General features: G+C 32.9%; 4 protein-coding genes across 4 annotated transcripts; 3 read left to right on the top strand and 1 right to left on the bottom strand.

The window, feature by feature from the left end:
- The first annotated feature begins 131 nt into the window (after positions 1 to 131).
- Positions 132 to 2,999, top strand: LOC103494632 (inactive leucine-rich repeat receptor-like protein kinase CORYNE). The gene is made up of 2 exons (XM_008455919.3): positions 132 to 1,750; positions 2,509 to 2,999. The coding sequence occupies exons 1-2, from the start codon at positions 870 to 872 to the stop codon at positions 2,825 to 2,827; spliced, it is 1,200 nt and encodes a 399-aa protein (XP_008454141.2). The 5' UTR covers positions 132 to 869; the 3' UTR covers positions 2,828 to 2,999.
- Positions 3,000 to 7,609: 4,610 nt separating this feature from the next.
- LOC103494630 (phenylalanine ammonia-lyase-like) lies at positions 7,610 to 9,966 on the bottom strand. The gene has a single exon (XM_008455917.3). It carries the CDS (start codon positions 9,874 to 9,876, stop codon positions 7,750 to 7,752), a length of 2,127 nt encoding a protein of 708 aa, XP_008454139.2. The 5' UTR covers positions 9,877 to 9,966; the 3' UTR covers positions 7,610 to 7,749.
- Positions 9,967 to 12,173: 2,207 nt separating this feature from the next.
- Positions 12,174 to 14,566, top strand: LOC103494629 (phenylalanine ammonia-lyase-like). Its single transcript, XM_008455916.3, has one exon. The coding sequence runs from the start codon at positions 12,295 to 12,297 to the stop codon at positions 14,434 to 14,436; it is 2,142 nt and encodes a 713-aa protein (XP_008454138.2). The 5' UTR covers positions 12,174 to 12,294; the 3' UTR covers positions 14,437 to 14,566.
- A 2,912-nt stretch (positions 14,567 to 17,478) lies between these two features.
- LOC103494628 (phenylalanine ammonia-lyase-like) lies at positions 17,479 to 19,806 on the top strand. Its single transcript, XM_008455915.3, has one exon. The coding sequence runs from the start codon at positions 17,546 to 17,548 to the stop codon at positions 19,685 to 19,687; it is 2,142 nt and encodes a 713-aa protein (XP_008454137.2). The 5' UTR covers positions 17,479 to 17,545; the 3' UTR covers positions 19,688 to 19,806.
- The last annotated feature ends 1,140 nt before the right edge of the window (positions 19,807 to 20,946 follow it).

Genomic DNA, 20,946 nt, shown 5'->3' with positions numbered 1-20,946 from the left:
AATAAGCAAAAGCACAAATTCCAAAGACTTTGGCAACCAACGGTCAGGATGTGTTTGAGAACCAAGATAGTGTTGACGTGGCCAGTGGGACCCACTGAAAACTCTCTCAAAAGGCGGGAAGGAGAAACTCTGTTTTTGCTCTGTTCTCTTCTGTTTTGTTGTGTCGCTAAGGACTCGGGAAGAAAAAATGGGGTCCGTCTCTTTGCCCTTGCAGCAGTTGCATTCTCAACTTTCACTCTCTGTCTCTTACAACCCTCTTTTTTGTTTTTCTGCGTTCTCTCTCTGTTTTCCTTCATTCGGTGTTCATTTTCAATCTCTCTCTCTTTGAATTTTTCTATTTTCTTCTTGTCCGTTTAGGAGCTACTACCATTCAGGCGGGCTCAGTTTGTATGTTTTGTCTTTATTAATTGAGTTTTGGAGTCGATTTTTTCATTTGGCTATCTGAAACTTTCCAATTTCCTCTATATTTTGTTGTTTTTCTTTCTGGGTCTCTCGCTTTTGTTACTGGAAAGAGCTACAGAAAGTGTGGTTGTTGTTTATTCAATGGTGAGAGTAGCGGATTCTCATTTGACTGGTCTCTCATTCCCATTACGGATCAATTTCTCTAATGCCCTGCTTCCTAATTTTGATTCTTTTGAGTCTTCCCCCCGAAGATTTTCCTCCTCTGTTTGATATTCCCTTGCATTTTAACTACTTCCTCCAATGAATCCATGGACACGTCTCCTTCAACTTGAGGGATTTCTCCATTAGCTTCGGTACCCAGTTTTGAGATTCGAATATTTTTCTCAAATGGGTTTGAGTAACTTTAATCGCACTATTATGTAGGAATTGAATGAAGAAGCCTTGTTTGGAATTAATTTGGTTTTCAAATGGGGAAGAAAAGATATAGCGTTAAGTTTATGATTCTATTACTGTTAGTATTCTCTTTTTTCCATCTCTCCGACGAAAAATGCCAGGAAAGAACAAGCAATCACTTCGCTTCTTCAGGACCGCCATTGCCAACAACATCATCAACACCAACAAGCTCTCCACGGTTCAAAAATGGCGTCCGAAGAATCATCTTCAGTGTTCTATTAGGAGTAGTTATAGGCTTAATGGGTTCCTTTCTTTTTGCTTGTTTAATCCGCAGCTTCGTCCGTTACCTAAACAAAACCCCAATTCTCAAAGGCCCTGTCATATTCTCCCCCATAATCGACCCTAAAACCCTCCATCTCGCCCTCAGAAACGAAAATCAGCTTCTGGGGTCCAATCCCCATGGGAAATACTACAGAACTATTCTAGATAACGGGCTGACGATCGCCGTGAAACGGCTTGAAGGGTCCGAGAACACGGCAAGGAAGTCGGAGAAGAGGCTGACACAGCTGCAACTTGAGAGGCTGGCCAGGCTTAGACATAGGAATTTAATGAGCTTAAGGGCTTATGTTGGGGAAGGAGAAGGAGTGTGGTTGGTTTATGATTATGTGGGAACAGGAAGCCTTGAGGATGTGATGAAGAGAGTGAGGGAGAATGAAGTAAGGTTGGGATGGGAAATTAGGCTTGGGATTGCAGTTGGGGTTATAAAGGGTCTTCAGTATCTTCATTTTGAGTGTGATCCTCAGATTCTTCACTATAATTTGAAGCCTTCAAATGTTATGTTGGATGGTGAGTATGAACCAAGGTTGGCTGACTGTGGCTTGCCTAAGTTGTTCTCTAACTTGAACATGGCTTCTACCTCTGCCTATACCTCACCTGAGTGCTTGCAGGACTGCAGGTTAGGATTCCATTACCAACTAACACGTTCGTATGATACTCTCATTTTGATTCATGTTTGTTCTTGTGTTTTGAAACTTCGATGTTGCAAATGTTAAACTACTGCTAAAACGTGTGAGGAATGATGATGTTGTAGAATTGTGAACATGGGACAGTCTATTTTCATACTATAGCCAAGTACTATCGAATCCAAAAGGCTAAAAGGTTGAGATATTTGTTCCATTATTAGTACGAAAATGATTTAGTGGTTGGAATATCTTTTGGTGCTTATGCTAAAGTTTAAGATAGGAGTTTGAACCGAAGTTCTTTTAAACCACTATTAGAAGATGAGTTAATCCATGGTGGCGAATAGCTACTTATGATTTAATATCCTACAAGTCTTTTTGACAAATTGGAGGATCGTGTGAGTTGTTTTGTGAGTTTAGTTGATGTAAGTGTCAACTCGCTAGGACATTTGTGGATATAAAAAATAATGGAAATAAATCGCTTTTAAACTCAAAAGCTTAACTGGTATTTAATTTTTAATGCATCATCTTTAGAAGGAAAAAGGTTTAAGTAGGCCAGGATATATTGTTAAATGTGTAGCATCTAGTACATGAAAATTAATGTAGAAACTAGAGCAAACTAATATCACTTTGATGGAGATATAGAAGTTAGGATATTCAGAGTTACTCTCTGTTTAGAATCTTGATTGACGAGCACTTGTTTCGAAAAGTAGTAGAGTTAGTACTAAGTGGATTCGACTTTTGCGGTCTCCAGTTTAAACAGGTATAGCGATAAGAGCGACATCTTCAGCTTCGGGATGATTTTGGCTGTTCTACTGACAGGTAAAGATCCAACAGATCCGTTCTTTGGAGAAGCAGCAAGCGGAGGTAGTTTAGGTCAGTGGCTACGACATTTACAGGTTGCCGGGGAGGCACGAGAAGCGCTAGATAAGAGTATCATAGGAGAAGAAGGGGAAGAAGATGAAATGCTAATGGCAGTGAGGATTGCTGTTGTTTGTTTATCAGAACAGCCAATAGATAGACCTTCAAGTGATGAGTTGGTACACATGTTAACCCAATTGCATAGTTTTTGAAAACTCATCCAATTCAATCTTGAATTAGGATTTTTATTTTTATTTTTTAGAATCTGAAAAGAAGAAAGAGTATTACTGTAAAGTGGTTTTTGACCTGTCTGTTGATGATGAAAAAGAAGCTTTTTTGTGCAAAGGAAATTCCATTTTGGAGAGTTATGATTGTTTGATGAAATGACCATTCAACAAACATCTAGCAGTGGGGTTCTGTTTCCTGACAAATCCAACCTTTATTTGAGCTGTTCTTCTTTTTTCCTTTCAGCTGCTTGTTTCCCAAAATTTAGAGTTTTTTAATCTGAGAAAACAAACATAATCTTGTCCTTCAAGATTATAATGTAGGTCACTTTTGATAATTATCAAGTTTACAAAAGTTTCATCTTTTAAATATGAAAGGCAAAATTTGAAACCTACAAATAAAAAAAATCTTCATTTTAAACTATTGTATTTAATATATGATTATTAAAAGGTATCAAAGTTTTTATAAAGTTGACCAAGAATTCAATTTTATTATATGAGAAGTTAGAAAACTATGAATAGAAAATAGTGTGAAAACGAACGTAATTTTGAAAAACCAAAAACAAATTATTTGATTCTTGAAATTTACCCTTCTTTTCCCACCAAATCTTTACAGTAATTTTCATCATTTCTAAAAAATTTATATTTAACTAAATATAGTAAAATGAACAAAAATAAATTATAAAATATAACAAATTTTTAGATTTTATAAAAAAAATAGACATTGGTCGAAAGATCGATGCTTGATTAGGGTCTATTGAATCTGAAATTTTACTATGTTTTTAAATATTTTCAGCAGATTTGATATTTACAATAATTTCATAACTTTAAAAAAATTAAACTATAATACATAAATAATATTTATAAGTTTAATTTAAAAAAGTCAAATGATTTTTAAACAATACCAATATCATAATAAAATAAAACTTTAAAACTCATTATTTCTTTTTTAGTTTTTCCGTTTCTAAAACTTGTCTAAGATAAACATAGTTCAACAATAACTGACAAAGTATTATCTATTTGAAAGTATAAATCTCACGTCTCATTTGTTCTCCTTAAAAAAACATTTGACTTAATCTTTTACAGCGTCGGTAGAAAGCTAATAACAAATTAAACATACTTAAAAAGAGGAAGAGTAATGCTTTATAAATTTAATGGCCAAATAATTATAGAACAGAATCAAGTAATTGGTTGACATAATAATTGTTTGTGTTGGGGAAGAAATCATCCAAAGGGGTTGGTAAAGAGTCTTCTTCAAGTGATGTTACCTTCATGAGGAAACGCAATTTTTTTTCTCTTTTCAACTTTTTCCTTCACCCTCTAATCCACCAACACGTGTTAGGTTCGATCAGTCAATTCCAACGGTAGTAAAAAAAGAAATCCTAATTTCGTTCCTCTCAAGTTTAGTCAGGAAAGAAATTATAGACAACTAAATTATGAGTACTCATCTAATTTTAAGTAATTCTGATTACATTCCAACTTCTTAATGTACTCTTTAAATTTTTAGGAAACATATATATTTTTTTTCTGTTCAATTGATTTCATTTGGAAAAAAACATTTTAACTAATGGTAATTAAAAAGGCCATTCTTATTTCAATTTAGTTGCATCTCATGCCTTAAAAAAATACATCAAGTTCATGCATTGTTAATACACATGTGATGCCAAAGTAGTACTAATAATACATAAATGCCGACTGATTTGATCCACACAACAAACAAATCATTGAAAAACCATCTCAAATAGTTAGAATGAAATCAAGTCACACACACAAACTACTTCAATATGTTAGCCTCCTACTCGTTATTTGTGATGCTCTAACGCCACTTCATTATACGATCTTCCTTTTTAAGGTTAGAGGTAATTCAATTCACCATCTTTATAGTTGTTATACTAGAGTTAAAAAAAAAAAAAAAAACTAAGTTTGACATAATAAAGAACAAACTTGTAGACATCTTAACAATGTTTTTGGTTCATTCAAAACGGTTTCATATCATCCCTAATTCAACCGATGTGTAACCTCGATTACATACTTCAAATTGATAATCAAATCATCGTGTTTTCTTTTCCACTTATAGGGGAGGAAATTTCAAAGATAAAAGGGTAGGTGAGAAGGATGTTTGAGAATTGTCCGAAGATGGGCAACAAAAGTGAAAGAGTGATGGAAAATGAGAAGGGGGTTTGGTTTGAAAAATGAAAATGGATTGAACGTTACAAACAAAATAATATAGCAAAGAAAAAAAGAATTGTGCACTGCAAAGTCGTCCTAAAAGTGGCACCACGCTCCAAAAAGAGTACCAAAACCTTTCATCTCATCCCAATGTCCATCCAACCTTTCTCTCTCTCCATCTTTTTTACTATAAGAATCAAATACATTGTCCCCTCATCTTTATGTAATGCATTCAAGTCTTCAATGGTAAATTGTTCAAGTTTGATTTTTTTTCTTTTGTTATGGAAGGAGATGCATAAAGCTTACTAATCTTACATTTTACGTTCTATCTCTTATGCTCTATTTTCTCATATAAATGTAATTACTAGAGAGATTTTGCATCAACCTTATCAACATATTCGTGAAGTTCAAAGACATTCATGACTTTGCTTTTGATACCATCCCAAAAATCCTTATATCAATGGAGATAATTGTCTTCACTTATATGTCAAATATTATACAATGCATTTTTTCTTAGATGATATTCAGATATATAGTACTTTATATATTACTTCTTTTTTATATATATTAAAAAAAGGCATTTTATATTTTAAAATATATGTTTAGATATACTGAAGTTCTTTTTTTTTTTTTTTTTTTTTGTATACATAAACTTTTGCAGTGCTAAGACTAATAAAATATCTCAAAACAATTAAATAAATACTAAATAAAAATTTATAATATCCCAAAAGTGTTATTAAAAATATAAAATACAAATACCAATAAAGTAAAATTTTAATAAGCTCTTCCATTTAAAAATTTAAAATACACACATTTATATATATATATATATATTTAAATAACTAAATAATGAAATATTTAATAAATAATGGATCATTCCAAACCCAATTCAAACTCAAATTTAAGGATGGAGTCATGAGGGGTAACGGTTGAAGGTTGGGTGGGCGCATGATGCGAGCCCAAACAATGTCTTTAGGCTCTTGCACTTGGACTTGAGTTTAGGGTCTCTACTTGCTTGACCGGCCCAAAGTGAACCCTCTCGATCATTTGGACCCATAGTTCACAATTAATCTAAATTAAGAAATTAATTAAAAATGGGAGGGAAGGATTAGTGGATTAATTATTAAATTACTCAAGAAGAATAATACTAATCTACATTACTTTTCATTGATTATAAGATGGTATAGATAATGATTAAAAAAGATTTAATGAAATTGAAAATATAAATTGGAATTGGTGATCCATTCCACTCCTTCAAACATTCGAACATAGAGTCAATCATTTTTCCTTGACATAAAGTTGTGAATATCTTCTCACATTCTTCTCCTAGAGATATCACCCTTTCACTTGTTAGCAATCTTGTTCCTAACTCTTATAATTGGTAGGATCTACGATTCTTGATTTGGTTTTCAATTTTAGAATTTCTATCTTCATATGCCAACCTTACATTTTCAACCTCCTTCAATAAAATTGCCTTTAATTCCTCTTCGAAAGCATCGATCTTTTGAAAAATTGAAGTGTTTGCGTTCATTTCATTTTCAAGCTAAGTGCATGCTCAACAAGAGTTTGCCTCAACTTTTGCATCAGAGGGTAAGTAGCAGTGCATGGATCATCAATGTATGCAAATGTGTATTCTCTATCAATATCTTTAAATAGGATCTTTCTCACAAAATCTTGATGCGTGAAGCACGATGTGGTCAACACCTTTTTTACTGCTTGGCAAATTTCAATACCAAAATAGAATTAGAAAGAGCATTAGTTATATCATTGTTTCTCTTCCTTGAACACCCACGTAACTTTAATTAATTCAACCCATTACATATTAAACATAAACCAAAGTATATATATCATTACTTTCAAAAATAAATATTTGCATTTTTAATATAATTTTTTTTGGAAGAAAATAAATTACTTTATTTTTTCTAATTAGGTTTCGGTCCAAATTTGCATTCGATATTTTCACGTTTCTATAAGTTTGATATCAATATATGAAGAGTGAATCGATATTTCTATTATATCGTACAAAAATCCACGAAAAACAAAAAATAAGCATCAAAATGTCATTACTATAAATAATAGACATGTTTATTTATTTAAAAATAATAAAATGTTTATTTACCGAATTAAACTTAAAGTTATAAACTTTTTTTCTAATTATAGTGAATACATTTGTACTCCTAGTAAAATTTACAATTGTATTAATTAAATTTGGGAGGGAGGGCAAATTGATACACATATAAAAGTCTATCAATTTTATCTTGATGTAATATTTTATCCGTTCAAGGTTTTAATCGATAAAGTTTAGGATTATACGTTAATATTTTTCTCAACTTTTCATTGGTGACTGATATACTTTATCAAAATATCACTGATGCACTATGAATTATTAATTAAGTAAATAGAGATTACTAATATATACTTTTCATTCCTTAACATAATTCTGTACAATACTCACAAATAAGATTGACGTTTATGATTTTGGAACATTTTATCTTTAAGAATAACACTTGATATTTTAATCTCAATAGCTTTTTTGGAAGGCAAAAATCAATGCATCAGAATTTTTTTAAAAAGAATTTTAAAATAGCAACTAGAAGTGACTGATATAATAAGATAATATCAATTTCTGATTAAAACTGATTTAACAAGTAAGAGTAAAATAATAGCAAATACAAATGTGTGTTCTTATCTTTGGACAATTTAAAATGCTGCGGTTCAATTCAACTAATAGAGCATAAGAATTAGCAAAGAGGAATGGGTGCTCCATTCCACTCCTTCAAGCATTCGAAGATAGAGTCGATCATCTTTCCTTGACTTAAAGCAGTGAATACCTTCTCGCACTCTTCTCCTGGAGAAATTACCCTCTCGCCAGTTAGTAATCTTGTTCCCAACTCCTCTCTCACAAATTTGTATATTGGGTAAGATCTGCAATCCTTGATTTGATTTTCAATTTTAGAATTTCCATTCTCATATGCCAACCTCACGTTTTCAACCTCCTTTGGTAAAGTTGCCTTCAGCTCCTCTTCGAAAGCACCGATCTTTTGGAAGATTGAGGTGTTTGTGTCCGTTTCGTTATCGCCATTTTTAAGTGCATGCTCAACCAGAATTTGTCTTAGTTTTTGCATAAGTGGGTAGGTAGCACTGCATGGATCATCTATGTATGCAAAAGTGTATTCTCTGTCGACAACTTTGAGTAAATCTTTCTCACAAAATCTTGATGGATGAAGAGCGCCATTAGAAGAGGTAGTCAACACTTTTTTTGCTACTTGGCTCACCGTGTTTTTCACCGTGCTCTTCAAATTTTCCTCCAAATGCCTCAAATCAATTGCTTGACATAAAGCAACTAAGAATGTGGAAGACATGAGTTTAAGAATATCGATGGCTTCAGCTGTTTTCCTTGAGGAAATTAAACCAAGAGAGTTAACATCTTGGTTGTGTTGCTCCGCGCTTTGGACATGACTTGTCACAGGATTTGCAAGATATTGAAGCTCAGAACAGTACGAAGCCATGGCAATTTCAGCACCTTTAAAGCCATAATCCAAGCTTGGATTTCTACTTGCAGAAAGGTTAGAAGGCAAACCGTTATTGTAAAAATCATTGACCAATTCTGAAAATTGAGCAAACATTAGCTTTCCAATGGATGCAACGGCCAAACGAGTGTTGTCCATAGAAACTCCAATCGGCGTTCCTTGGAAATTACCTCCATGTAGCGCCTTGTTTCTTGAAACATCAATCAAAGGATTATCATTGACTGAATTAATTTCCCGCTCAATTGACTTGGTGGAGAAACGAATCACTTCAATCAAGGGACCCAACCATTGAGGAGAAGTTCTAAGAGCATAACGATCTTGTTTGGGCTTTTGGAGAGGATCCATTTCATGCAATTTCTTTGCCGTTTTCATGTAGGAGCTTCCATCTAAAATGTGCTCCATGATTGCAGCTGCTTCAATTTGACCAGGGTGGTGCTTCAACTTATGGGTCAAATGGTCGGTGAATTCGGGCTTTCCTTGCATCACCTCAGCAAATATGGCAGATAAAATTTCAGACAAAACAGCTAAAATATTTGCCTCAAAGAGAACAATGGAAGCCAATCCAGAACCGACGGCAGTGCCATTAACAAGAGCAAGGCCTTCCTTAGGTTGCAACTCAAAGAACCCAGAATCAATACCAGCTTGTTCAAAAGCAGCCTTTGCATCGAGGGTTTCTCCATTAGGTCCAATAGCTTTTGAATTGTGACGACCAGTAAGCAACCCCGCAATATAAGACAAAGGAACCAAATCTCCAGAAGCAGTAATTGTTCCTCGAAGTGGCAAACATGGAGTGACGTTGTGATTCAAGAGATTAGCAATCGCTTCCAAAATCTCAAATCGAATGCCAGAATACCCTTGAAGAAGAGTGTTGATTCTCACCAACATGGCTGCTCTTGTTGCAGAATGAGGCAAAGTGTGATTCGGTTCACTTCCATTCCCAAAGATGCCAGAATTTAGGAATCGAATCAACTCCTTTTGAAGTGCTCCACCTTGATTGGTTCTTCTATGGGAAGTAGCACCAAAGCCCGTAGTGACACCATAACTATCAGTGCCTTTACCCATGCTCTCCATCACCCAGTCGCTGCTAGCTTTGACGCCAGCCCTTGCAGACTCAGCCAATTCCACAACGACATCATTATCACGAGTGGCAATGGCAGCAACTTGAGAAATGGTGAGAGTTTCTCCTCCAAGCTTCACCAGAGGCCTTCGATACTCTTCCACCATCCGTTTCACCTCATCCAAATGACTTCCCTTCATGGACTCAGCCGCCAGACCCCAGTTGAGTGGATCCTGACCGTTCATGCACAAGCTCTCTAACGAACCATTTTGGGAAGCCATGGCAGTAGGAAGAAGGAAAAAACGGACAAAAAGGGGAGAAAAATAAAAAAGAATGAAGTAATAAAAGAAGAGAAGAATTGAGTAAAATGAGAGTGTTGTTTATGGTGAGAGTCTGAGAAGAAAGGTTCTTAAATAGAGAAAGCTTTTGTGTGTTAGGTGAAGGAAAAGTGGTGGAAACAGCACACCACTGAGAAGGAATTAGGAAATGAATGGTTAGTTTAGAAATTATATCTCTTTACTTAATTATTTTCAATGGTCAAAATAGATCGATTCCAATTTTAAATTTTTTTAATATTTATATACATTACTTTGGCGGCTGTTTTGGGAGTCTTTGGTCTTTCTTGGTTTTGGCTTTTGAGACCAAAATTTATTAAATAATTATAATAATTTTCATAATATATTTTTAGAATTTATAGTAAACATGTCGTAAATTTATTAACCAAAACATTATTATCATTGTCTTTTTAATATAACAAAAATGTGTGGTAAAGAGAGATTTGAACCTCTGACCAAAACATTATTATTAGTATTGCTTTTTTAATACAACAAAATAGGGTAAGAGATATTTAGTTACTTAAACATTAAATAGTCAAGGTTATAAATATTTTTAATTAATACGACAATGGTAGGATTCTTTCCGATTTTTATTGAATCAAGCCCTTTGTGATGTTTTAATCTTAGATTGAAATAGACATAACTTAGCTCTATGCAATTTTTTAGGTTGGAAATTGGAATCTATCATATTATAATAGAAATTAGGAGTCTCCAATTAATTAATTATATGTTCACCAACCCAATGTCACTCACACACTCTCTCTCTCACCTCATCTTTTTCTAACTTATTGACTATATATTTTTTTTATTAAAGATCTAAGTGGATTGAATAAAATGAATAAAGTTAGGTGCCATATCATTCTATTCATACTTTATATCAATATTCATACATATATTTAACTACCACCCACCCATATGAAACATATTGGACTTTTACCTACTTATTTTCTCACCCATTAAACAAATTTAATTACAAAAATTTGATCTTTTTTATGACTTTAAGTATTTTAATTTAATCCTTTGTAATTTAGACTTGCTTGAAATTTAGTTCTTATGCTTTATGGTTAATTTAGTCAAATTTCACCAATTGCCATATATTAATTGACAATTTTTTTTCATGGGGTAGTTTTCTATTTGGGTGTTATTGTGTTAGTTAATTCAAAAATAATGTACACATATTGTTTGTTCAATTTTTTAATTTTGCAAAAAAAAAAAAAAAAAAAAAAACAATTTGTTTTTCATTTAAGAATCTTTATGTTATTTGTGTAGAACTTCGAATTAAACATATGAATTCAAAATGTTATTATAAGATTATACCCATTGATATATATACACTATTAGCTTATTAATGGAACAATTTTCATATATAAGTACTAAAGTTAGTTTTAGCCTTTTCAAAGCTAAATAATATAGTTAAAGGTACCGTTGGCGCTAATCATTTGAGTTTTTATTTTTTGAAAATTTAAGTCCTCTTTTTTTCGGTCTTCTACGATTGTTTTTCATTTTTCTTGAATAAAGTAGTTGAATTTTAGTTAAATTCAAAAAACAAAAAATATATTATCAAAAAACATACTTCTTTCTAATTTTTTTTCCCGAAAGTTAGAGGTAGAAGAAGTATTTGTAAACTATAATTTTTTAAAAATTAAAAATTACAAAAAATAAAATAAAACTATAGGCCAAAATATAGGAAAAATAATCTAATGTTAAAACCGGGTTGTTTTCAAAGGTATAAAAATTGAACCAAAATATTAAATATTGGTTTTGTTATTTAAAATTGTTTTTAAAATAAGGTTTTATTTTTATTTTTTAATTAAAAAAATTTGCTTCGGTAGTTATTGATGATATTTGTGTTCAAATTACAAAAGATTTGAAAACTAAAACTATTGCATGTAAGTGTGTATCTTTTTCTTAACAAAATAAATAAATAAATAAATAAATAAAAACGTTTTTGAAAATTTTGTTTTGAAAAAACAAAGCTGGAATCAAAGAAATTCACATATGATTAAGTTCACCAAACACTTGATTGAAAGCACATCAATCCTGACCCAATGAAAAAGAGTGAGATTGGTATTATATATATTATTCTTTGACCTTTTTGTTTCCACACCAAACCTCCCAACTCTCTCTTTCCTCAACGCTTCCCTTGGTCCTTTACCTAACCCGCCATCGTCCCCACTTTCCCTGTGGCTTAGTACTACTCAAAAACTCTCCATATTTAATCACAACTTCATCTTCCCCATTTCCCTTCAAATCTCATCACCAGATAACCAATTCAGATCCAATTCCATTCATACTTGAACTCCCATCTTTTCGTTCAACTCTGTACTGATCTTATCTTTGTCGTTTATACAAATACAGTTATATATGGCTCAGAATGTTTGTGCTAACCAAAATGGTTCGGTGGAGAGCTTGTGCAATAGCCATCAGGATCCACTCAACTGGGGTTTGGCGGCTGATTCCATGAAGGGAAGTCATTTGGATGAGGTGAAAAGGATGGTGGAAGAGTATCGAAGGCCTCTGGTGAAGCTTGGAGGAGAAACTCTCACCATTTCTCAGGTTGCTGCCATTGCCACTCGTGATAATGATGTCGTTGTAGAATTGGCTGAATCTGCAAGGGCTGGCGTCAAAGCTAGCAGCGATTGGGTGATGGAGAGCATGGGTAAAGGCACCGATAGTTATGGTGTCACTACTGGCTTTGGTGCTACTTCCCATAGAAGAACCAATCAAGGTGGAGCTCTTCAAAAGGAGTTGATTCGATTCCTAAATTCTGGCATCTTTGGGAATGGAAGTGAATCGAATCACACTTTGCCTCATTCCGCAACAAGAGCAGCCATGTTGGTGAGAATCAACACTCTTCTGCAAGGGTATTCTGGCATTCGATTCGAGATTTTGGAAGCGATTGCTAATCTCTTGAACAACAACGTCACTCCATGTTTGCCACTTCGAGGAACAATTACTGCTTCAGGAGATTTGGTTCCTTTGTCTTATATTGCGGGGTTGCTTACTGGTCGTCACAATTCAAAAGCTATTGGACCTAATGGAGAAACCCTCGATGCAAAGGCTGCTTTTGAGCAAGCTGGTATTGATTCTGGGTTCTTTGAGTTGCAACCTAAGGAAGGCCTTGCTCTTGTTAATGGCACTGCCGTCGGTTCTGGATTGGCTTCCATTGTTCTCTTTGAGGCAAATATTTTAGCTGTTTTGTCTGAAATTTTATCTGCAATATTTGCTGAGGTGATGCAAGGAAAACCCGAATTCACCGACCATTTGACCCATAAGTTGAAGCACCACCCTGGTCAAATTGAAGCAGCTGCAATCATGGAGCACATTTTAGATGGCAGCTCCTACATGAAAACGGCAAAGAAATTGCATGAAATGGATCCTCTCCAAAAGCCCAAACAAGATCGTTATGCTCTTAGAACTTCTCCTCAATGGTTGGGTCCCTTGATTGAAGTGATTCGTTTCTCCACCAAGTCAATTGAGAGGGAAATTAATTCAGTCAACGACAATCCTTTGATTGATGTTTCAAGAAACAAGGCACTACATGGAGGTAACTTCCAAGGAACACCGATTGGAGTTTCTATGGACAACACTCGTTTGGCCGTTGCATCCATTGGAAAGCTAATGTTTGCTCAATTTTCAGAATTGGTCAATGATTTTTACAATAATGGTTTGCCTTCTAACCTTTCTGCAAGTAGAAATCCAAGCTTGGATTATGGCTTTAAAGGTGCTGAAATTGCCATGGCTTCATACTGCTCTGAGCTTCAATATCTTGCAAATCCCGTGACAAGTCACGTTCAAAGCGCCGAGCAACAGAACCAAGATGTTAACTCTCTTGGTTTAATTTCATCAAGGAAAACAGCTGAAGCCATCGATATTCTTAAACTCATGTCTTCCACATTCTTAGTGGCTTTATGTCAAGCAATTGACTTGAGGCATTTGGAGGAAAACTTGAAGAGCACGGTGAAAAACACAGTTAGCCAAGTAGCAAAAAAAGTGTTGACTACCTCTTCTAATGGCGCACTTCATCCATCAAGATTTTGTGAGAAAGATTTACTCAAAGTTGTCGACAGAGAATACACTTTTGCATACATAGATGATCCATGCAGTGCTACCTACCCGCTTATGCAAAAGCTAAGGCAAATTCTTGTTGAGCATGCACTTAAAAATGGCGATAACGAAACGAACGCGAACACCTCAATCTTCCAAAAGATCGGTGCTTTCGAAGAGGAGTTGAAGGCAATTTTACCAAAGGAGGTTGAAAACGTAAGGTTGGCATATGAGAATGGAAATTCTAAAATTAAAAATCAAATCAAAGATTGTAGGTCTTACCCATTATACAAATTCGTGAGAGAGGAGTTAGGAACAAAATTGCTAACCGGCGAAAAGGTCATTTCTCCAGGAGAAGAGTGCGAGAAGGTATTCACTGCATTAAGTCAAGGAAAAATGATCGACTCCATCTTCGAGTGCTTAAAGGAGTGGAATGGAGCACCCATTCCCATTTGCTAATAGCTTAATCCTTATGCTATTCGTTTAATTGGACTATATGCATTTCAAATTGTTGAAAGATATGATTACATACATTTTGTATTCGGTATTGTTTTTTATTTACATTAATTAAAATCATTTTTAAACACAAGTGATACCCACGTATAACTTTTATTTTTTGAATAATCACCATATATTATTTTTGTTTTTAATGATGAGACATAATCTAAACCTAAACTAAAGTTTTCAGGCAGCATAATTGAAATCTTATATAGATTTTTTCAGAAATACATTCCATGAAAATCATCCCAAAAAAGAGAAAAAAAAATCTCCAATCAACCATGTGATTATGTAATCGATAAATATATGTCGAAATTATCTTACGTTCCAGTAGAAATTTTCAAATGTTTGGTTGCTATTTAGAAAACGATTTTTTTATTACAATTTTTAGTCTTACCAAAAAGTTATTGAGACTAAAATATCAAAATTTGCAAGTGTTCAATCCAAAATTTTAAAGAGTGAAAAAAAAAAATCAAGCTTCAACCTTTTATGCGTATTATTGCACAAAATTATTATGTATGTGTATTAGTAAGACCTTATGCACTTAATATTATATAATGCATCAGTGATATCATATAAATTTTGGTAATGTATATGAGTAAGGTAATTAAAAAATGGCAAGTTATATAAATTAATTTCTTCTCAAGTTGTATTAACTAAAACGGCCTATTTTGATAGTTGGTATCGAGTCATGTTTTACCAATATTTCGGTAAAAATTGTTTTGAGTCAATTAAGCTCCTAAATTTTCATAGTCAATCGAATTAGACTCTCTTTAATATAATAATGCCTTAGTTCATCCATTAATTGTCGAATCGTGTAGACTTTTTTTTTTTTTAAAATGAAGGATTAAAGTAAATGCACGTGTGATTTTCAAAAGAAACTTTTAACTAATAGTCTACGAGTTGATGAATTTATTAAAGTTTAAGAATTTAATTAACACAATTATATTAGTTTTACGTAAGATTTATCTTAAAAGGAACGAGTATAAATTGATACTATTTCTATATTTTTTTTTATTACAACTTCTAAGGTTTAGAAAATATAAATTGATATTTTTTTTAAAAGTGAATATATATCAATAATGATGTTATATAGTGATAATTATGAATATGATTGTTATTTAAGTATATGTATATCGATAACATAGTTACTGATATAATAATTTTACTATATTTTTAAATATTTTCAACAGTTTTACTATTTAAATTTGTGATTACATTTAATAACTTTCCTGGTATCCGTTATTTTTTATTTTTCTCAAAATTTACTTGAGAAAGCTGATTTTTATTATTTTTATTTATTTATTAATATGTAAAAGAGAAAAAGTGTAGACACCCTTGAAATTCATTTATTTCTTTATATGTAAACTAAATATTTTGTGACCAATATATGTCATTGGAGATAGAATCACTTTCTCATTTTCTCTAAAATTTATAGCTGCCAGAGCTTTTTATTAAAATTGAGGATTAGGTTAATAAAAAATTTCCCACCAACATATTAAATTTAATCAAATTACATTAACAACAAAAAATAAATTAGAAATGCAAATGAGTCAAAGTTCACCAACCCCATCTTTTCACACTCTCGTATATATATTTTTGAAAGTAATGATATATATAGTCCATATTGAACTTTCACCAAATTCTTTAACAAAACAAAACAAAATTTTTACACCACATAATATCACACATGGAAATAATATACTGACAAATAAATTATAAATAAAAGTTATTACCAATGCAATTTGTGGTTGGAATGCCTTGACCTAATTAATCTTCTACTTGCACGAAAAGATTAATAATAATTGATGTTTTGGAAAATTATCTGTTAAAATAATAATTATCTATATCGTAATGAAATTTTAAAATCTATTAACGATAAATATTGATAAGCTTTTATTTACTGTCTACCAATGTCCTTTGATATATAGAAATTGATATAAATTTATCAGAAACTATCGATGTTTATTGTTAATATATTTTGAAATTTTGTTATATATATATATAAATATTGGAAGTATTATTTTAAGTCATTGTTATCGATCTCTAAATTAGATATACCATTTGTTTGATGGAAAAAAATGTGAATGTGACGAATGTTTGGTACTATTATGTTAAAAGTAAAAATTTACGTTTTCTCAAGTACTCTATGTCTTGTTAAACAATCAATTTAAAAAACTATCGGTAAACACTTAAAGTGTTTGTTTTTAGGTGTATTTTTTGAAGTGATAGGTGAAATAGTGATTTTAGATAAAAAAAAATTAAATCGACGTAATTATCTTTAAAAAATTAGTTTTCACGTATTTCGTTCACCATTATTTAAAGCGATTTCTGCTATTCTTGAATTGCTATATTTAATTTGTGATTTTAGAATTACATATACATTACTAAAATTAGTTTTCTTAAGAAAATCAGCACATAGGTGATGCATGCAAATTTTAATTTTAAGAAAACAAATTAAAAAGGTGGACAACAATTTTGTGGGTTGATTCCCTCCATCACCCTAATAATAAAAGTACATTTTAATTATGGGTCAAAACATAGTTCTAATTTATTTTAGATTTTTGTAAAATGATGTTAATCTTTGTCAAACATAAATCTTTAAAAACGATTATTATAAAAGTCATTTTAATCAAATCAGAATGAGTAATATATCAATCAAAACATACCAATAATGCCACAGAAAAAAAAAAGTTGAGAGAAACTTTATTCCTCTATTTAATAATCAAAAGAAATCACAGGGAGTAAAAGAAAGTGAGAGGAGGTGGCCAGCAAACAAAAGAATAGTACTGATGATCAACTTTGACCATATGACCATGTATGTATATATAAAATAGCTTTATGATTATTATTATCATTAACTACTTTGACCTTTCTTTCCACACCAAACTAACTCCCACCACTCTCTCTTTCCTCAACCCTTCCTAAGTCCTTTACCTAACACAGCTCTCTTCTCTATTTAAGCACACAGCTTCTCAGTTTCTCTTCACAAAATAAACTCAGCAACCATTTGAAACCCAATTCAAATTTATCATCTCTCATTATTCCTTGCTCTCTGTTCACTCTTAAAATGGCCCAAAAGGTTCATGCTAACCAAAATGGTTCAACGGAAAGCTTGTGCTGCAGCCATCAGGATCCACTCAACTGGGGTTTGGCGGCTGATTCCATGAAGGGAAGTCATTTGGATGAGGTAAAACGGATGGTGGAAGAGTATCGAAGGCCTCTGGTGAAGCTTGGAGGAGAAACTCTCACCATTTCTCAGGTTGCTGCCATTGCCACTCGTGATAATGATGTCGTTGTAGAATTGGCTGAGTCTGCAAGGGCTGGTGTCAAAGCTAGCAGCGATTGGGTGATGGAGAGCATGGGTAAAGGCACTGATAGCTATGGTGTCACTACTGGCTTTGGTGCTACTTCCCATAGGAGGACCAATCAAGGTGGAGCTCTTCAAAAGGAATTGATTCGGTTCTTGAATTCCGGAATCTTTGGGAATGAAAGTGAATCAAATCACACTTTGCCACACTCCGCAACAAGAGCAGCCATGTTGGTGAGAATCAACACTCTGCTTCAAGGGTATTCTGGCATTCGATTCGAGATTTTGGAAGCGATTGCTAATCTCTTGAACCACAACGTCACTCCATGTTTGCCACTTCGAGGAACAATTACTGCTTCAGGAGATTTGGTTCCTTTGTCTTATATTGCAGGGTTGCTTACTGGTCGTCACAATTCAAAAGCTATTGGACCTAATGGAGAAACCCTCGATGCAAAGGCTGCTTTTGAGCAAGCTGGTATTGATTCTGGGTTCTTTGAGTTGCAACCTAAGGAAGGCCTTGCTCTAGTTAATGGCACTGCCGTCGGTTCTGGATTGGCTTCCATTGTTCTCTTTGAGGCAAATATTTTAGCTGTTTTGTCCGAAATTTTATCTGCAATATTTGCTGAGGTGATGCAAGGAAAACCCGAATTCACTGACCATTTGACCCATAAGTTGAAGCACCACCCTGGTCAAATTGAAGCAGCTGCAATCATGGAGCATATTTTAGATGGCAGCTCCTACATGAAAACGGCAAAGAAATTACATGAAATGGATCCTCTCCAAAAGCCCAAACAAGATCGTTATGCTCTTAGAACTTCTCCTCAATGGTTGGGTCCCTTGATTGAAGTGATTCGTTTCTCCACCAAGTCAATTGAGAGGGAAATTAATTCAGTCAACGACAATCCTTTGATTGATGTTTCAAGAAACAAGGCACTACATGGAGGTAACTTCCAAGGAACGCCGATTGGAGTTTCTATGGACAACACTCGTTTGGCCGTTGCATCCATTGGAAAGCTAATGTTTGCTCAATTTTCAGAATTGGTCAATGATTTTTACAATAACGGTTTGCCTTCTAACCTTTCTGCAAGTAGAAATCCAAGCTTGGATTATGGCTTTAAAGGTGCTGAAATTGCCATGGCTTCATACTGCTCTGAGCTTCAATATCTTGCAAATCCCGTGACAAGTCACGTTCAAAGCGCCGAGCAACATAACCAAGATGTTAACTCTCTTGGTTTAATTTCCTCAAGGAAAACAACTGAAGCCATCGATATTCTTAAACTCATGTCTTCCACATTCTTAGTGGCTTTATGTCAAGCAATTGACTTGAGGCATTTGGAGGAAAACTTGAAGAGCACGGTGAAAAACACAGTTAGCCAAGTAGCAAAAAAAGTGTTGACTACCTCTTCTAACGGCGCACTTCATCCATCAAGATTTTGTGAGAAAGATTTACTCAAAGTTGTCGACAGAGAATACACTTTTGCATACATAGATGATCCATGCAATGCTACCTACCCGCTTATGCAAAAGCTAAGGCAAATTCTTGTTGAGCATGCACTTAAAAGTGGCGATAACGAAACAAACACAAACACCTCAATCTTCCAAAAGATTGGTGCTTTTGAGGAGGAGTTGAAGGCAATTTTATCAAAGGAGGTAGAAAACGTAAGGTTGGCATATGAGAATGGAAATTCTAAAATCGAAAATCAAATCAAGGATTGCAGATCATACCCACTATACAAATTTGTGCGGGAAGAGTTGGGAACAAAATTGCTAACTGGAGAAAGGGTAATTTCTCCCGGAGAAGAGTGCGAGAAAGTATTCACTGCTTTAAGTCAAGGAAAGATGATCGACTCTATCTTCGAATGCTTGAAGGAATGGAATGGAGCACCCATCCCTATTTGTTAATCCAATTGGACAATACGCACTTAAAATTGTTGAAAAATATTATAGCCTTTGTATTTGCAATCTCTCTTTATTTTCTTAATTATTTTCAATAATAATTGATACCATTTAATTCTTCTTCAGTACTCTAATTTGTTCATTAATTATTTCTGTCCTACTCCAATCCAATTAATTAACTTCTTAGTTGGAAGTATTAATTTAATTTGTGAATTATGAGTCCAGTTGACTCTAATATCAAATCACCAATGTTTTTAAAATTATTTAGAATTCATCCCAAAATAAAATTAAACAAATTCCAAAGTATGAAAATTATATTTTAATTAATCCTAAAATTTATTTCTTCGAAAAAATAATAAATAAACTTAGTCAAATAGTAATTGACGTGGTAAATTGATGATTAAATGCAACACCCTAGAAATATATCAACAATAATTTTGCAATTTGATATCGATGTCTTTTGCTTTAAAAAAAATAAAAAGAAAAATAATCATATTTATTATTAATTAAAGTGAACATAAATTAAAAAAAAAATGAAGAAGAAGAAGAAGAAAACTATACGTAAATTATATTAGAATATAATGTGTAAATTAAACAGTACACATGATTTAAGTAAAAAAACAACTAAATTTAGGAAGAAGTAATTATTATGTTGTGTGATGGAGGGAGTTTTCTCCTTGGCGTCCAAGATCGCTGGTTGCCAAAAGTACTTGTCTCTAGGAAGAAACAAAAAAGAGTTTATATTAAAATGTACCAAAGTTATGACTTAATTATGTGTGAGCGATTTAATAGAATACTAAACGCATAAATAATCACATGTTTAGAAGTGATTTTGAAATTGTTAACATCATTCTTGTGCAAATTTAATTTATTTACTTTTTTTTTCCTTAAAATCACGATTCGAACTATTACTTCTTAACGTAACTTTAATGTATGTTTGGAAATAATTTTTGAAAGCGTTCAAAACATGATTTTAGAGTGAATTTGGTCGCATGCTACCAGAATTAACTTGAACTATATATCATAATCACTTTCAAACGTGTTCTTAATCACTCAAAACTAACATAGTTTTTTTTAAATGATTAAAACATATTTAAGAATACCAATTTTGACTAAACCACTCCCAAACTTGTCTTAAATAAACCAAAAAGGAAAAAAATAATAATTAAGATATCACATTTTTTTTTTAATTTATTCAAAATCTTAGTCCTCATATAGCCAATAAATGGATTAAAAAAACATTAATTTTCATAAAAAATAAAATA

This window comes from Cucumis melo, chromosome 7, assembly GCF_025177605.1.
Source record: "Cucumis melo cultivar AY chromosome 7, USDA_Cmelo_AY_1.0, whole genome shotgun sequence".
NCBI classification, from domain to species: Eukaryota; Viridiplantae; Streptophyta; class Magnoliopsida; order Cucurbitales; family Cucurbitaceae; genus Cucumis; species Cucumis melo.
This window is presented reverse-complemented; position numbering and strand designations above follow the sequence as displayed.